This window comes from Elgaria multicarinata, chromosome 1 (assembly GCF_023053635.1).
Source record: "Elgaria multicarinata webbii isolate HBS135686 ecotype San Diego chromosome 1, rElgMul1.1.pri, whole genome shotgun sequence".
NCBI classification, from domain to species: Eukaryota; Metazoa; Chordata; class Lepidosauria; order Squamata; family Anguidae; genus Elgaria; species Elgaria multicarinata.
Window position 1 is genome coordinate 70,341,036 of NC_086171.1, and position 19,021 is coordinate 70,360,056.

Below are 19,021 nucleotides of genomic sequence, written 5' to 3' on the forward strand. Positions count from 1 at the left end.
AATGTGGAGAAGGAGGTGGCACGGAGAGAACCACGTTGGCTATGATGTGGTGGGAGAGGAGGCAAGTGAGCAATTTCTAGGAATGGAGATTGGAGGGCTCCTACATCTGTTCCCAAAAACTGAAAGTTCCTATGGCTATCTAGACAGTGGCTAGTGGCCATAGGATTGTGTCCTAAGTTAATTTATTTTTGTTACATTTATATTCCACCTTTTTTCCCTCCTGGAAGAAACCCAAGGCTGCTTAAATAATAATCTTCTCTCCTCTCCTCAACCTGTGAGGTAGGTTAGGCTGAGTCAGTGAATGGCACAAAGGCACCACTGAAATCAGAGAGAGGTGTTCAACTGATAGAGCAATCCTAGACATGTTTGTTCAGAGGTAAGTTCCATTATGAAGTATGTCAGGCCTCAATGCTGGTGTGTTTTAGGTATTTATTGAAAACATAACTGTTTGATTTGGCTTTCTCCCAGCCATGAACTATCTTTGAATCATGCTTGTACTACTTTATGTGGTCTTTTAAATTTGTTTTCATTCTTTTGTAAATTGCTTCAAATGAGAAGCGCTATATAAATATTAACAAATAAATAAAGGCTTATTCTTAGGTAAGTGGGACTATGGCTGCGGACTTAGCCTGGATCTAACCAGGGGCTAGTTTGCATATAATGACAACCCAGAGTATGGGTTGAGTACAGGTTGTTCTAACGTGTGAACCCCACACTATGGTTTAATTCTGGGTTGTTAACCACAAACTCAGGAAGAGAATCCATGGTTTGTTGTGTTGTGAATTCACAGTTGTTTGTGGTTAACCCATTGTTAAACCACATTGCAGGGTTTGCACATAACAGCCCATGATTCAACGTGTACCCCTGGGTTGTCATTACCTGCAAACCAGAGAGTGTGAGCGTGGGAAAGAGGGAGGGCAAAGTGGTTTAATTCCAAATCTTCATTCAGGTTGTATTTGCAATATGGCAAGTAAAGAACTGGAAATTAGGTGATTTTGGCGGAGAGAAACGTTATTATTCCACATTTTAAAAAATTAACGCGGGGGTAGTGGTGAATGGAGGGATATCTACCAACTTCAACCTCTCGCTTTCCTGAGCGTATGTTACGTGGTCCAGAGCAGTTGGCTGGAAGACCAAAGGGAACCGCGTCGGCTCAGCTGGGCTAGAAACGAAAGCTTCGTTTAGTTTCGTTTTCTGCAGAGGAAAGGCTGCCTAAGTGGCAGCAGCGCCGGCGGGCTCGGAGATCTTCGCCGCCCGCTTTCCCTGAAATGACGTCGCGGGGCGGGGTCAGAGCGCGGCGGCTGCTGCTGCAGCTTCTATGCACCGAAGGGAAGAGACCCCCCGCGCCGCGAGAATGAGGCTGGGCTGCGTTGATGGGCAGCAGCTGGGTAGCCGCTTCCTCCGAGCGCTTGCACCGTAGGACGCCTCCATAGCAGCCTCCTGCGGGGCTGCTTTCAGTCCAGGTAGGATGACGGCGAGGGGAAGGTGTGTGTGCATTCATGTTTCTGTTTAGCTTGTCCAGAAGAAGGAAGCAGCTGCTTTGAGGTGGGCGTGTACGCCTAGCGCAGTGGGGGAATTAAGTTTCTTGGAACCGTCTAAGTGGCCTTCCGCCACCCCACAAAAACCCTAATCCTGCAGACACTTACTATTAAGGTAGACGTGTTGGAGGAAATCATTGGGACTTCGGTTGCAATCCTTTGCACACTTGCCTGGGAAACAATCCCATTGAAGTCGATGGGGCTTTCTTCTGAATAGACTTCTATCGAGTGTTGCATTGTAACTTCCTTGTGGAGATTTGCAGGATTGCAGCGTTCGTGAGCCCGTTTAAGGCTGTAGTTTTATGCACCGTTGTTTGGGGTTTAGCTCCATTGAGCTCAGTGATGATGGGGTTTAGTTTCTTAGGGGAAATGCATAGGAAACAAGCCTGCTTTTCAGCGTAACTGATACTAAGCAGATCAAAGGAATCTGGGGAGAGCAAAGTTTGGCACCGGTGTTCCTTCAGAAAGACATTAGGAAAGGAAAAAAAACCTTGGCCCAGTGAGAAGTGCCTGTGTTGTTTCGTTGCTCGTAAACGCGAGTGGTTAGGAGCACAACGTCCCGCAGTGAGTGGAAGAGGGATTTAGGACTATGCCTCCTGCCTGCCATGGCACCTTCTGAGGGGAAAAAGCCCTGGGAATTGTTTGCACCTCCCTAGGAAGGCCTGGATCACCCTTGGAGAACATGTTATCATGTCACGCCTGCTCTTTACAGCTGGCTTCCCGAAGAAAAAACAACACAGATGATGTCGATGACTTGCCTGTCTGACTAATGTTGGTGGGGCGAGACCCGTAGCTTGGCTGTTTGGAAAGATTACTTGCAAATCAGAAATGAAACCGAGAGCCTTGGCCAAAGCAGATATTTGCAAACTTTAGACGAGATTGCTTTTGATCTCTCGCTGGCTCTGTTAGACTAACCACAGCAACTCACTGGCATGCAACTTCAGCAGGCCTCTGTTTCGCCATTTTGGGGGCACTGAAAGTCTGCTAAGAGTGGAGACGATAGGATGCTAAAAGAGGTTTTCACGGTATGAAACAGGGCACTTTGAAAAGTACAATCAAAGAGCCTTGTGGCACCTTAAAAATGAACAAATGTATTCTGGCGTAAGCTTTGGTGGACACTGGCCTCTTCATCAGTTATGTCTATGAAAGTTTATGCCAGAATAAATTTGTTTGTCTTTAAGGTGCCACAAGACTATTGCGGCAACAGATTTAACATGGCTACCCCTCTGGAAAATGAAAATGAGTTTTGCATCTTGTTAAAAGACTAATGTAGCATATCTTTTGGTGGGCCACAGCCTATTTTGTGAGATGTATGAAGTATTCAGTGCTGATACAGTTGCCAGGGTGTAGGCATATGTTCTATCTCTGGTTTTTCCACTGTTTACTGCAATCACCAGTATACAAACAGGAAACTGCTTGTCTTATTCACAGAATGTTACAGTGGGCCCAGAAGATGTGGCCTTCCATTTGTAACCCTCCTGTGTGTTCCCACTGCCTCTTCAGTCTTTGTTCTTACTACAGAAAATTGATTTTGGGGAGATAAAAGGGATAGCTGCACAGCGCCTTTTGACTGGTAAAGCTGGAACCCACAATCCGAAAGCACCCCTTGCGACATGCCACTCCTTGAGGAAAATATGGCAGAGTGGCAACACCCCCCCCCCCACTATTTTTTTTTAAAAGCCTTTTCCCTCCCTGCACCCTCCTACCTGGGATTTTATAGCAGTTTATAGAAGACCTATATTTTCCCTTTTCTCCTGTCCCCATCTCATCCCTATGAATATTGGCTGGAGCTGTGCACATTTTCCATCTGTATGTGTGCGTGCGAGTATTTTCTTTTATATATATATATATATATATATATATATATATATGAATGATACATGTGTCTATATTTTCTTTCCAAAAATGGTTCTCCCTACACTGAAACTTTAGGGCAATTTTTAAAGAATTTTTAAGTAAACCTATTACGAAAAAGTTTCAAAAACAACTGCACAGCCGATAGTTAGCAAATGAGAGGCTTTTTTGAAAAGATTTTGGGTGCTTCCAAATGGAGGGCTCCTAACACTATCAATCAAAAAGCGTTGTGTGGAAAAGCACAGGAGGGTTAAAAAGTGAAGGCAGTGTTTTTTGGAGCTCCTGTGAAATGAAGTAGGTCAAGTGCACAATAAAAGCCTCACCAGGAATCTCCTTAGGATATCACTTCCTGAAAAATTGAATTTTAATCTGGTAAGGTCTTTTCTTGTCTAAGTGACATGAACCCGTTTGAGTTTTATACAATTACTCAGAAGTCATCTGGAAAATTAAAAAGGGGAAATACCGTTTAAACATTTTCTTGCACAAAGTTCAGCTTTTAATAACTTTATTAGCAGTCTGTTCCATGATAGAAACAACCAGTAATCATTTCATTATTGTGAAATAGTATTATTTGTTGCCAATAATTAAGCAGTAAAAATGATCTACTCTGGAAAATAAGTGGGGAAGCCAAACAATGTTAGTAATCGTCCAGCACATTCTCTAGGAGTTGACTATTTTCTAAATATTGGCATGGAAGCCCCAAACTGCACAGTTTTGCAAGCAGAACGTTATCTATAGCAAGGGCATGTTGGAAAACTTGGAGTGCGATAAAGAGACTTCTGTCATGCTGACCTTTTCAGTAAACCAAGGAGCCTACAGTAAACCAAAGTTTACAATTTTGCATTATTAACACGAGGAAGGCAAGCTTATGCTGTTAGGTGATGGGAGTTGTTTTGTTATTGCTCAGTTTTCGCAGGTGACTTGTTAGAATGTATGTTTTAAAAAATGCTCCTGAGCTGTAAGAAAATTGTTTTTGCCGTTGCGAGTCAAACCAAGGGTCCGTAGGCTGCTAGTCTCTCCAGCAATGACTAGTATGAGGTAGACACGTATTTTTAATGCTGCTTCCTCACCACTAACAATGAATGTTCTTCCAACCTTATTTTTGCTGCTACTTTATCAGGCCTCTTAACCTGAAGAGAGTGGTGGCTATGCCCCGTGAATTTTTATCTATTCCTTGCTTTAAAACAAACAAGGTTCTAAGGTTCTGGCCCAAATTCTGTCTGCAGTCATTATTGTATGGGATAGACAGTTCTGCTTCTTGAATGACATCTGCTTTTATTTAGGCATGCGGTTAATGACAATTTAAGAAATCTCTGAAGGCCGAGGTGGGGGGTTGAGCAGGATTTATAGTAATGAACGCACATTGCATAGTGATAGGTCACCCGGCATATAACTAGCAGAAGTAGAATGAATGAAATATATGGCAGAGGGTCTAAAAAGTTGCAGTAGGTGTGCAGAAGGGCTTCTGTATGCCTACTGGCATGTTTTACTTTGAGGAAACCCCTGTGCCTTCTTACAAACTACTTTTGAACCTTCCATCTGTTTCCAAAGCAGTTTACCACGTAGAAGAAGAGCTGCTGTTCAAGATCAATGAGCAAAAAGCCCTCCTACCCCTGGGTGGGTACTATGAGTTGTGCTCTTCTTTGAATCCTGGCCATGCACATCAGCTTACATGAGATGGGCAGAACAGTGTCTCTTTGTGCAGAATTTGAATTAAGCTGGCACAAAATTTTGTTGCCGCTTCTTATTTATGTAATATTATTAAGTAAATCAATTTAAAGGTTTGTAGGCTGCCGTTCAATGAAACCGTCAGGACAGTATACACTTTTTAAAAGAATCAAGCAAAAGGCACCAGGTTAAAATATAAAACTGCATATTAAAACAGAAACAAAAAACGGAGCTCACCGACAGTTTAAAAATTCAACATAAAACTTTATGCCCTGGATGTTGTGGACAGAGGTGTGAACTGCAGGTAACAGCATCTGGTGTTCCCAGTTGGTTACGAAATTCAGGAAAGCAACCTCTTTTGTGAACCAATTAAAGAAGCTAAGTAGAACTTGGTTCCTTTTTAGAGGGCTCTTTTTGGAGATCGGCTAGTGAGGAGCCTTGTGCAGGATCAGAACCACAAAATCTGTATTATTATTTTATATATTTATTAATTGCATTTGTATACAGCCCCAGAGCTGAAGCTATCTGGGTGGTTTATATAAGAGTAAGATGCTTAAAAATAATATCTAAAAATTAAAAACCACTAAAATGTACAATATACATTTAAAATGTCTATAACAACTTAAAAAAAATGTTTGGAAGCTGCAGCCTGTGCAAAATGCAGCAGCCAGATTGATAACAGGGGCCAGAAGGTTCAAGCTTATAAGACCCACTCTGCCCTGCTTGCATTGGCTGCCTGTATGTTTCTGAGCCTGATTCAAGGTGCTGGTTTTAACCTATAAAGCCTTACATGGCTTGGGACCACAATACCTGACAGAACACCTTTCTTGACATGAACCTACCTGAACACTGCGTTCAACATCTAAAGTCCTCCTCCGGGTGCCTACTCCGAGGGAAGCTTGGAGGGTTGCAACTAGAGAGAGGGTGTTCTCTGTGGTGGCCCCCAACTGTGGAACAATCTCTCTGTCAAGGCCTGCCTGGCGCCAACATTGTCATCTTTTCGGCGACAGGCCAAAACTTTTCTCTTCTCCCTGGCATTTAGCAATATGTAATGAGCCTGGATTTGTTTTTTGGCTCATCATTTTTAAAGTTGTTATAGTGGTTTTAAATGTATGTGCATATTACATGTTTTTGTGGTTTTTAATTTTTGTCTATTGTTTTTAAGTGTTTTATCTTACGTGAACTGCCCGGAGAGCTTCGGCTTTGGGGCAGTATACAAATACAATAAATAAATAAAATAAAAAATATCACTAGAAACATCCAAAAATTAGCAATCACAGGCCAATGGATTTTGTTGAAATGTAGTTCATGAAGAAAACCCTCAGCATTGCTTGTTTCCTACTAATTTTCTGTTGAAGAGGAGGACCAATCTAAGTTATTTATTTGGAGCAGGATAAGTAACTCTTTCTAGCCCCTGGCCATATGGCTAACTTCTGGAGATTGTGAGATTTTGTCATTTTTATTTTTAACAAAATGGGTTGCTTTATGCATTAGTATTTTATAAAACCTCAACCAGATGAGCAAGATATCTGACTACATGTTATTGTGAAAACTTCCATTCTGTCATAAGGGCAATGGGGATTATTCAAATGTTTAGAAAGGGTGGGTTCTGAGTGTATTTGGGTATGGGAGTGTGCATGTTTTAGAAAACAGGCTTCCATGTCAGAATTTCATGTATTAAACATCTAGTGCCTTAAGTGGCAAATTGTGTTCTGCCAACTCGCTGTTTTCCCAGGGAATTATGGGAGATATGTAGGGGTCCTACCTGAACTCTGAAATGGATTCTTGTACCAAAATAATTCTCTTTAATTTTCTTACAGTTTGAGAGTTTAAAGCAGGCTTGTACATAGCCATTCACCTGATAAATGGGGAACTTCATAAATCCCGTTATTGTTTTTTTTTCTTTTGGCCACAAATAACTAAAATAGGTGAGCTTGGACAGGAGAGTCAGTAAAAAAATTCTTTGGGCTAGTAACTTCCATGAAATTTCTGGTAGCTTTCGCAGGTCACATTCTGTTAAGATCGAAATATTTAGATTGCTCTCCCATTGATCTGCTACTGATTTGGGAACAAACCAAAGTTAAGTGCGGTAACTATTTATTGTAATAGCTATCTAATATTCCAACAATTTCTATGTGTATATCACTAGAAGATATTCCTGGCGTTCCTTGAGTCCCCGAATAACGTTTATCCACTTCCCTCTGCTTGTTGCTAGTGCTGCTTCTCGCCGCTCTCTCAGGGAATAGAGAGAAGAAGCTGTAAGTGGATGTGGGCAGCTCTGGGAAAGGCAAACTGGGATGTGTAGCCATTACAGAGATCTCAGGTGATTGCCCACGTGGCTGTGCATGATTCCCTGAGATCTCTGAAATGCCTTCACCTCCCAGCATGCCTTCGGCGGGCCAAAGGTGGCCCCGTCCTCTGAGATGGACTTCCTCAACAGTTGCTGGGGGTTGTAGGCATCAGCGTAGGATTTGTTTCAAATTGTTTTAAAATAGTTAGACTGCAAAAATTCATGGGATTTTTTTTTTAGGTACATTGTACAGGAAGATCTAGCAGCGTCCCAAATTTTAAGTTTGTAGCTCATCTAGAAGTGGGTAAACATTTCTGGACATACATACATTCATATTGAGGCAGTAGCTAAATCCTGCTGTTTTTTCCTGTATAATATTGCCAGGATTCGATCATTTTTGTCTGTCTCTTCTGCCAAGACTCTTGTTCATACATTGGTTATTTCTCGGTTGGACTACTGCAACCTTCTTCTCACTGGACTTCCTTCTTCTCACATTAGTTCGTTGGTTTCTGTTCACCACTCTGCTGCTAAGATCATCTTCTTGGCTCGCCTCTCTGACCATCTTGCTCCACTTCTGAAATCTCTTCATTGGCTTCCAGTTCACCTCAGAATCCAATATAAACTTCTCCTGTTGACCTACAAAGCTTTTCACAGTCTAGCTCCTTCCTATCTTTCCTCTCTCATCTCACACTGTTGCCCTGCTCATGCTCTTCGCTCCGTTGATGCCCTGTTTTTTACCTGCCCAAGGGTCTCTACTTCCCTTCCTCGGTTTCGTCCATTTTCTTCCGCTGCCCCTTACGCCTGGAACGCTCTTCCAGAACATTTGCGAACTACAAGTTCAATTGCAGTTTTTAAAGCTCAGCTAAAAACTTTTCTTTTTTCTAAAGCTTTTAAAACTTGATTTTGATCTGACTTTTATACTGTTAGTTTTACTCTACCCTGTGCCTGTTTGGTGCATTCTCTTCCCCTTCTTATTGTTTTATTATGATTTTATTAGAATGTAAGCCTATGCGGCAGGGTTTTGCTATTTTATTGTTTTACTCTGTACAGCACCATATACACTGATGGTGCTATATAAATAATAATAATAATAATAATAATAATAACAACAACAATAATAGTAATAGTAATAATACATATTTAGACCTCTTTTGTAAAGAGATTATTTTGTAAGTGCAGCTGGACAATCTAATCTTGACCAGAGGCGTTGTCATCTAAAATGGCATCATGTGGTAGGTACTTATACCCTTAAACTAAGAGGCCAATACAAATCAAACACATAGAGAACAGGTTATTGCTCACTTCCTGTTATGAAAGACTTCTTCCTGTGGAGATCTTGCTTGCTTCTTTGTTTATTTGGCCAATTGTGGTTATACCCTTGCTCATCTATTGATTGTACAATGACTATTGGTCTTTAAATGCATGTTGGTGCTTTTTCCAGTAGGTCCTTTTGTGAATTAACTGCAATGCTCTTGAGATTCAGAATGGGGAGAGCCACTGTATTATAATTCAGAGCATACTTTTTTCCTTCTCTTTGCCAGGATGAATCCTCTCAACTGTGGGGATCCCATCAGTTATGCAGAATTCATGAAGGAACATGGAAATCAAGACTTCAAAAATGGGAATTATTCTTTAGCCATCAAAAAGTACGATGAAGCAATACAAGTAATGAATTATGTATACCAAACAAGAGGGTAAGCATTTATTTAGAGAATTGTGAACTGTCCAGTGCTAACTTCTACACTTGATCTTTCATTTATTGAGTTAATGAGGCTGGATTCCAGAGACCAAGTTAGTTATATGATGCTTGTTTGTTTGTTAGAGGCACTCCTTACATAGTGATTGCAACGTCAGATTTTCACCAAAGAACAGAGTTCGTGTACAATAGTAACAGTTGTGTGGTCCATCTTTATGTCCCCAAATACTGAAAAAAGCGCAAGGCGTCTCTACTCAGCCTAAGAAAAAGTTATTATGTCAGGTAGTAGGAGGTATTGCGATTTGCTTATCCATCCCAGACCACCTGGTCAATGGCTAATTGCTCCTCTGGCATGACTCTTTAGAAAAGAATCCACAACAGAATATTAGGTAGCCTTTTAATTTAATAGAATACAGTTATTTTTTGCAAGAAGTTGTAATAAGCGAAGTGTGTAGAAATAGATAGTGTTAAAAGTAAAGTAAGACTTTGGGGAAGAGCTGTAGTGCAATGGTAGAGTACACACTTTGTATGCAGAAGGGGCTCATGTTTAGTCCCCATCATCTCCAGGCAGGGCTAGTAAAGAATCCTGAAGAACTGAATCCTGAATGCCTGAAAGCTTGAAGAACTGTTGCCAATAAGTATTGACAATATTGAGTAGATGGACCAGTGGTCTGACTTGGCTTCCAATGTTCTAAAACTTATATTAAACTGTACATCAAAATGTGTCCTTATTGAGCTGGTGGGTGAAGAATTGAGTTTTTGTGTCTCCTTGAACAGCATTCCATACATTCCAAAACCAAAAGGCATTTTCAACTCCCTCATACAATCGAGGAGATAACGTGTAGTTTACCTTGTGTTAAGGAAAGGATGAGGGGTTTTTAATCTTTCTCCACCCTTTCCATAAAAGCCAAGCATCCTTGATTTATTAGAATTTTGAGACAAAAGTTGGAGTTGTATTTTAATGGTTGCCAATCAAAATTTGCAATATGACATATCTAAGATGTAGTGGGGTGTTACTTGACACGCTTAGCGTATCTTGAGCATAATTTGGTCTGGATTTCTAACATTCCATATGTAACATTCGCTACCAATAAATTTGTTTCATTTTATTCCTAAGGGCGCTGCGTGTTTACACACAATACCAACTAGTTAACATGAGATAAAGAGAAAGGGAAAGGGGAGTTTAAAAGCTAGGTGAAAGAAAAGTCTTAACAAAATGCTTAAAGCTTAAAAGGGAGAAAAACAGCCATTTCTATTTATCTTCCATGGGACAGCAGCAGTGGAGTATAAAATAATTATGATTACAAGGCTGTAGGGATTAAATACAGGAAAAAACCAAGATGGTACTTCTTCTGTTAGTGTAAGTCCTCTACTGGAGTTACCTGCTGAAAATGGTTTTACACTGCAGTTGTGTTTGCTATGGGATACTGCTGTTTCCCAAAGGGAATGCATAAATGACACACATGCATCCTTAAACGGCCGTGAACATGTGAGCTACAGCCTGATAAGGAGATCCCAGACTATAAACATAGATGTTTAAAGTGTTCATGATAGATATGTGCCCTCACATATTTATTATGGGGAAAGCCAGTGTACTTATAGCTAGTGCTGCAGCTTCTCTAACTAAGCTGCAGATAGGGATGTGGCGCTCCAGATGTTGGACTGCAATTCCCATCCCTCACCACTGGCTATGGAAGATCGCATGTTTTCTGTCTCAGGCCGAAGCCAAAATAAATATGTGTCATCTCCAATAACTTTCTGACTTCTTCTCTGTATTTGAGTTTTTTTAAACCAACGAATAGTGGAATGTTACGCTGGAATACCCTTAGGAATTTTCAGCAAAACCAGCAAAGAGTCTTACGGCACCTTAAAGAGTACCGAACGGATTATGGCAAGAGATTTCCTAGACTAGAGTCCACTCTAGTCCATGGAAGATTATTCCATAATGGGTTTAGTAGACTTCAAGGTACTGCAAGACTCTTAGTTGGTTTTGCTACAACTGACTTTTATAGATACTTCTTTTGAAGGCATTTTCTAGTTATTGAACATTTTTATAGTGAGGTCCTATTGAAATTGCACAAAGGGAATGCGTAAGACACAGCTCCTTTTTCCGTAGATTCTTTTCTGTGCAGATGAATGGGAAGGATGATTTCCACAATTGTTTTTAAACCCATGTAATCTATGATGTAAAGCTGTTTATCTCAAACTTTTAGGACTTAAAGCAATTAAATTTAAAATCTTCATCTCTTAGAGTTTCTCATCGCCGAGACATGGCAGTTTTACTGTGCAATCGATCAAATGCCTTCTACAACTTAAGTAAGTGGGGCGAAGCCTTTCGCTCAGCACAAAACAGCCTCCATTGGGATCCAACTTACGTTAAGGTACCTTCCGAAAACTTTTGTCTCTCATGTGTTGTATTTTTTTTTTTAAAAAAATCAAGATTTCGTTTAAATGCTTTGAGTCAGTGTGTAGCTTTGTTGAGAAATAGAACATCTGCAATTGGGATTTGAATTTGTTCATTTGTCTTTATCATAATAGGAAAATCCAGGTTTTGACATGTGTCTTTACTTAATGAGAACTGCTTTAATGAAAATAGATTTATTTACAATGTAGCTGCCAGTCAGAGCCATGTTTCTATGTAGGAGCTGTGGAAATGAATGGGAGGCTTATCTAGAAAGATCTTAGGCATATAAAAGTTATGATTGGTACACTGGAGTTTTTAAAAATTTGCCGTACATATAGGGCAGGTGCTTCGCAATCTGGAGGGATTCTTCCAACTATGAATGATAATTTCACAAGCGTTGTGCTGGAGATTACTTTCCTTGTCAACTCCTAGGATAGATTTAGGTGCTACTGATTACATTACAAAAACAGGTACTTTGAAAAAACAACAGCCCTTTACAGTCTCCATTCTGTAAATTTTCATTGAATTCAAAATGGAGGGAGAACCGTCGTATCTTCCATCATCTCAAACAGAATTTAGGTGGAGTTAGTTCACACATTAATCTTCCAGTCATCAAGTGTAAAGGCACTTACTTACTCACATGTGTGAACCAGACCTTCGCTTAAGGGTCTGAAGAATAACTACAGGTTGTTTGTTTTTGAATCTCCTTTTAGGGTTTCATTGAAAAATGTTGGTACTTGTGATTTAATAATATTTTACTTCAGGTTTGTAAATTGGCAAATAAGTGGTTGGATACAGATATATGCTGGATCAACTGGGCTGGTGGAAGTGAGCTTCCTTGCCCACTCCTTGAGGTGCTAAAAACCAACGTCTCGCAAGGACTGTGTTGCTCTCACAATCCTTGGCGAGGGATTGGATTTTGACCCCCTACCCTGGATTTTCCTCAGGGCACTTATAAATCACAGTGGAAGTCCCCAGGTGATCTCCACTGACTTGCATTGGAGATTGAAAGGGCTGCTCTTTCTTCTTCTTTACTTCTTTTGTTTTACTGATGCAGCATTGGAGCACAGCAGCAGGAAAATGAAGGATCCTGGCCTTCTCCCCCTTGTGCCCTGGGATTTGGGCAATATGCACATGGGAAAAATTACAGGGAAGTAATTAAATAACCCACTCTGCAGAGTGTGGTTTATCAGACTGGGTTGCCAAATAAGCCAGCAAGGGTTTAAAAAAAAATCTGCCAGAGGTATTAATAACCCACCATGGCTTATCTAATCCATCATGGGTTATTGTGACATCTGAATCCAGTCAGTAACTTGGTTAACTAAGTTTTCAGTTGGCTTATTTGACTGGTTATTTGCGGGGTGGGGCGAGGTGATTGAAATGTCCCAATATTGTGAAAGAGTATTTACAATATTGTCCCAATATTGTAAAACAATATATTGTGTTTGGTGCAAAAGTATTTTCCTTCCAAACCCTGCCATTTAAGTCTATTTACTGTTAGATTCTTCCGTTCTTATTTAGGAAGCCATGCCATCATATTGTTGCTGTGAAATTATTTGGCTATGTCGATCTGTTAATGTGGTGCTAAACCACAATAATGACTCTCTTGTGATCTTTTTCATAGGGGTACTACAGAGCTGGTTACTCAATGATTAAATTGTCACAATTTAATTACAACTTTAGCTGTCTAGATGCAGCTAGAATATTCTGTCAAGGTTTGAACTTTCTCCGTACTTCATCAGATGTGGGTCAAATTTCTGATTTTATAGTTGGTGTCTTCTCAAGTTTTAACAGTAAGTGACATTTTCATTAGACTATTATGATAATGACAGATTTGAGGGCTGATGACAGATATATAGTAGGCATTGTATGCAATCATTAATATTTTGTTACTTTGCAAAATTTGTGGCCTCAGTTCATTTGTAGATGATTAAATGTCTGCAGTGCCAGTTTGAGGGGTGAAGTTAGGATTTGGCTTGATCCAGAATGAGAGAGAGCTATGTAGAAGTAGCTTCACAGAGAATGTGATTTCAGACATGTGATATATAAAATGTGGTTCCTTTTTGCACAAGTGCTCTAAACTGCTGTGGCAGGCTCTGCATGTGTATTGTTGCATACAGCTATAATTAGATTGTGACACTAAGGGAGAAATCCTTTCCCTCAACTTATGGGAAAAGGCTTTCTTTGAGGCAGGGGAGGAATGGGGGTGGCCTGGTGGGGGGACCCCCACTCCAACATGAAGGGGGATCCTGCTTTTGTTGTTCTTGGAACCCCAGCTTTGCAAAAAGGGTTCCAAAAACAATTTAAAAAGTGGAAAACCAGGGGTAGGGTGGTGAAATCCAATTAATGGAGGTCATCTCCACTGACTTGCATTGGGAATTCAAAGGGCTGCACTGCCTTCTTGTTTGCTACCGGGCAAGGTTTAAGGTGTGCTTGTTTTCTATTTGCAGGGTGTTCTATACATAGAAGAAACATCTGAAGTGTCACAAGTTGCCCACCCATTCTACAGCTTACAGTAGTTTCCTTTTCGTGTTATATAAGCGCACTTGCTAACCTCAGTATTTACACTTCTCCTTCTCTGTTGGTGCCAAATTGAGGAATAACTAAGGTGGAAGGGCACAACTTATTAAAAAATAAATAAATACAGATATAAGCTTAAGCACCCTTTGTTTCATTTCCCCCCTTTTAGATGAAAGGTCTATAAACGCACATTTTATATCCATCTGTAAACAAATTGTGAACGATAATTTCAGTCCATCAGTTTGGCAACAGGTGATTGAAAAGCTGGTCAGGAAAGGATTGTGGCAGGTAGGCGTCTTACCATTTTAAATATTGGTATTCTGCCTCTCCTAAGCTTGGGTTGGCTTCTCAACAAATCTGACCAAGTTATCCAGGAAATGATCACGGCTCCTGGAATCTCTCTGCTTAAATGTTTCAAATCCTGCAATTACAAAGCCCTATTTATAGCTGGAATAAACTGGCATGCATTGTACATGTGCTTTCTTAATTTTTATGCTTCTCACAGTTCCTAGGTAGCCTCCATGATTTTTGTTCATATCTGTTAAAGGTGGGAAAGAGAGGGACTCGAGTCTGTACGTGTAGTTGGGTAGAATGCACTTTCTTCATTATTGTACTTTCTGGAGTAATACCAAAGCTACTTTGTGGCTGCTTAGGTAATTACCTTTGCTGCACCAAGTTGCAAGAATGTAAACTGCATGGATCAGGTCTTGTTGCTAGCAAAAGGAAGTACCCCGACCTCACTTCCAGTGCTCGGAAATATGCACATGATAGTACTGCACTCATACATTCTCTTTGTTGATGCTGATTACCTCTATGGTGGGGTATTGAACTCATTTACTTCTCCCTCCCCCAACAAGTGATCACTGCTGCCAGACAGGAAAGCAGTACTAATCTTGGCACTGGGGTGGGGTGGGTGGGTTGTCTCATAAGCAGAATTTTGTAATTAACAGGAGCACATGTACAGAAACTCAGAATGATGCTAGCATCAGAATACTTCTAGAGCTGCTTCCTCTCTCATCCTCCCCGGTGTATATCATAGTCTTGAATAACTATGCCAGGTTTGCAAACGCCAGCCGTCCCAGTGATCTGAAGAGAGGCTTGATGTCTGAATGCATTTGAAAGTTAATATTTAAAGGCCATTCACTCAGAAAATCTATTTCCCCCCTGTTCTAGTCTTGCCTATTGTTGGCTTCTGAGAAAGACAGGTTGCCAGAAAGTCTGAGAGTCACCAATTTATCATTGAAGCATCTATTTGAGGTTAGTCCAAATCTTTTTGATGGAAATCCTTTACCTGGGGTTGGGTGAATGGAATTAGGAAACAGATTGCACCTGAGCATTTGTGGCATAGTAAGTAACCAATATCTACTTTACAAGATGAAGAGTGCAATTCAGAGTAGCTGCATGCAGTTTGCAAAATTATTTTAAGGATTCTTCTCTTCTGTTAGCAGCTCACTGCAGCAGTCAGCTCTTGATATCTTTTGAATTGTTCGGGGGTGAGGGGGTGGGTAACAACATATGAATAACATACCGCTTGATCACATGCATTTTCCTTGATATCCTCTCTCCAAGTTATGGTGTTGAGAGAGGATGGAGATTGTGACTTGGGTTGCGTGTCCCAGCGGCGGTTTCTGTTTAATCCAGTGAAGGGATGAGTGCACTGCTTCCCATGCACTCATTTTTTATATCATTTGACAAATTTCAGGTTGTGACATCTGAACCCGGAAACCCTGGGTTGTTTAGGAATTAAATAATCCAGAGTTAATGGAGCATTCCTGGGTTGTTAATATAAAGCAGAAATGACAAGTGTGCAGCTCATGTGCTTTGTTCATCCCTGCATAAAACAATCGGACGATTATTGCTGTGAAGGGTGAGCTGGATTTGTATATCCACCAAATATAACCTAAGTATGAATGTTTTCTTTCTCTTCAACCAGACATACGTTATTTTTGGTCAATATGAGAGAATGGAAAGGGTACCGAAACTAGTGGAATGGCTTATCTCCATTGGAGCAAATGTAGAGAGTATTGGAGCCTATCCACTTCATACTGTCATCCTGCTTTGTATCAAAGCAAGTAAGTGCCTTAAAAATAATTCTTAAATTGAATGATAGCCTGAATGATGCTACAGATAATTTCGAAATGAATTTTGCACTTAAAACAAGTAGGGTCCTTTCAGAATGGTGTGTAAAGGATGATCTGTTCAAGCCGTACAACATGAAATGGCTAACTATTGGACAGGGAAAATGCGTTTGTTGCAGTCCTGGGCCAGAGTAGAAATACCCATGCTATAAAGTCAGTTACTATTCCTAGCAAGAACAGCTTCAGAACTGCACATCTAAAGTTAGGCTAGAAAGTCTTTAGACTGCAGATAAAACTAACCTCAAAGTATGGGAGAGCTTGTACTGTGGAGAGCTTGTACTGTGTAGTAGAGTGTTACTAACTCATACTTTGGTACGTGTGACAAAATGGTTGGCCTCCACTGCCCTAAAGTATTCTTTGTTAGACACAGAACAGATAAATCCAAGTCAAGAGCGATGGGTAGTATCCACGATGGGTAGTATCCAATGTTAATCTTACGCAGAGTAGAATCGTTGCAATAAATAAAACTTACGTTTGTCACAACTAAGTTATGCCCCATTCACTTAAATGGGTCTACTCTATGTAGGACTAATGCCAAAACAAATTCCTATCATTTTTGGACATTTTGTAAGACTTGGTTAACTTAAATTAAGATGCATGCTTCTGTCTTTTAAAAAATTCAGAAGGAAATCACCTCTTCAGGTGGCTACTCGATCATAAGCCTGAACTGAAGAGTCTTATCAACCAGCAAAATAAAGAAGGGTCTACGGTTCTCCATGTTATAGCATCCCAATCCAGTGGATATCCTTTAAAAAGTAAGTTGAGCACAAAGTTCAGCATCTGTCTTCACTGTATCATCATGTTAATCTTCTGTGATGTAAAATTGTTTCCCTTTTTAGCCTCTCCAATCCCCAAAGTCTCAAGGTAGGTAGCAATAGTTAAGCAAGTTCTTAAAACAATTAAAACAGATAAATAAAATGATTGTCTTCTATAAGGAAGTTTGGTCCATTACAAACTGCAGACAGGTTGAACAGATTAAAAGTTTTGTTTGGGAAGAGAAGCTAGTTATTCTAGTCTTCTGGTAGAAGGTTGTACAACCTGGGAAGCAGCAGCAAAGAACCTCACTCTGGTATTCTTGTTGCTCTTATTAGTTAGAGGGCAATTGGGGGTAGGAGAATTAATGTGGAACTAATAACTAGTCTTGTCTTTTCCTCACAGAAAGGGGGAAACGGTTTGGTAACCTTAGGGCTGGGGTAGGCAACCTGATTCCCTCCAGATATTTTGTAAAATTTCCATCAGGTCCAGCCAGCATCCCCAGTGTTAAGGGATCTGGAGGGCACCAGTATTAGGATGTTGGTCTGAGGACTCATTATACAGCCACCTTCCTGAAGCTAAGCCGGTATGGTTCTGGTTGCTACCTGGATGGGATACTGCATGGAAACCTCTTGTATGCTGCCTTGAGTTACATGATAGAAGAAAGGCAGGCTATAAATGTACTTAATTAAAATTATAATAAGGTATTTTAGTGAGAAATTCTTTTTGTTACATAATCATGATGTAATCTATGTGAATAATACAATCTTATTTTGATCAGTTTAATTCTTGATATTATTCTATTTTTGTTGTTTTCTACTGAAATCTTAGGTTCTAAGGCCAAATGCAAGTACTATGTGCTTTTAACAGAGACTCAAATGAGCTTTTGTGCTGATGTATTTTGAACTGAGTATATGTGAAGTACATTGTTCAGCCATTTTGTGCTTGGTTCTTGGTTGTTTCCTGTTTAGAAACTCTTCTGGGCAGGAGCTTCAAAAGGTCAGCCCAGGAAACTGAAACTTAAAGGTTGAAATTTATCTGGGAAACAGAAATTGAACAAGACTCTACTACCCTTTCTGATTAATCAAGAGGTTGGATGTGAAAGTCAAAATAGTGTACATTTGTGAAGCAGGCAAGAGCAGGGTTAGTGTTAGAGAATTCTTGTAGAATTCAGAAGAGAAAAGAGCTTGAAATCAAAAGAAGCTAGGAAGAAGAGTTCTGCAGAGGACCCAGACTCCACTCCAGAGACTAAAGAAGCTGAGATGGATGCAAAAAGGTTGGAAACTGTACTGCCAATGTACTAGGATGAGCTAAAATCATTTTATTACTCGGTTCTGCCAAAGTAGGGAAACACGCTAAACTAGCTTTAGATAGATGCATTTCCCCATGTTGTTTTCATATCCTAATTGTTCTTATGGTTAATTGCTAAAACAGTTTTAAAATGTTTTCCCCTCCTAGCAATATTTTTACAATAATTGCTTAAACTCTGCTGCCTTTCAAACCCTTTACTAAAATCTAAATTGGGTTTTGGTTTAACCTTGGTCTGATGCCCTGTCTGTCACCCCACGCTTACTTGCTTCACCACACTGTCGAGTACAATGAGTTGGCTGGGCCAATAAGTAAGTTAAAGAGGTTATAAAGGGCTGTTTTACTGGAGGCAGACTCATGACAGCAGTGAGGACCAGAGGAAGGGACGCTGAGTTAGCTGGTTTGCTCACTTCCCCTTCTTCTCATGGTGCAGGCTATATTCCCCTTTGCTGCCACAGCACCCAGACAAGGAATCAAAGCTTTCTTTCAGGCTCTGAAGTTCAAATATCTTCCTGATGTTTTCTCATAGAATTATAGCCATATAGCATGGTGTTGTTGTTTTCTTACTTGCAAGTTTTATTTAGTCCACTGGGTGGCAATGGGGAAATAGATATCTGTTCCGGTATCAGGGTAGGTTTTGAATTCATTTAAATTCATTAGCAGAGCTCTCTTTTATGCATGAGACTTAGACCATTGTAATGAGTTGGTTAGTTAGCAAAAATGTGGGTTTCACACAGTTCCTAAATGCTGGTAGTAGTCTTGGATAATTTGGCTTAACCAGCAGCTTCATAGTTAATTAGACAGGCCTTTCACACCAGGCCTTAATCTTCGGCTTTCACCTTGAAGCTGTTT

General features: G+C 40.3%; 1 protein-coding gene across 2 annotated transcripts in view; it reads left to right on the forward strand.

Annotated features, from left to right (window-relative positions):
- Nucleotides 1-1,354: 1,354 nt before the first annotated feature.
- Nucleotides 1,355-19,021, forward strand: part of TRANK1 (tetratricopeptide repeat and ankyrin repeat containing 1) — a 58,841-nt gene continuing 41,174 nt past the window's right edge. Inside the window, exons 1-8 of one of the 2 annotated variants that reach the window (XM_063129983.1) lie at nt 1,355-1,463; nt 8,892-9,044; nt 11,298-11,427; nt 13,075-13,243; nt 14,140-14,258; nt 15,144-15,227; nt 15,904-16,042; nt 16,732-16,863. In XM_063129983.1, coding sequence (XP_062986053.1) covers nt 8,893-9,044; nt 11,298-11,427; nt 13,075-13,243; nt 14,140-14,258; nt 15,144-15,227; nt 15,904-16,042; nt 16,732-16,863 — 925 coding nt within the window. In that variant the 5' untranslated portion in view covers nt 1,355-1,463; nt 8,892. Of the gene's footprint in view, nt 1,464-8,891; nt 9,045-11,297; nt 11,428-13,074; nt 13,244-14,139; nt 14,259-15,143; nt 15,228-15,903; nt 16,043-16,731; nt 16,864-18,112; nt 18,138-19,021 lie in introns of those variants that run through there. The other variant, XM_063129991.1, reaches the window with a different exon arrangement.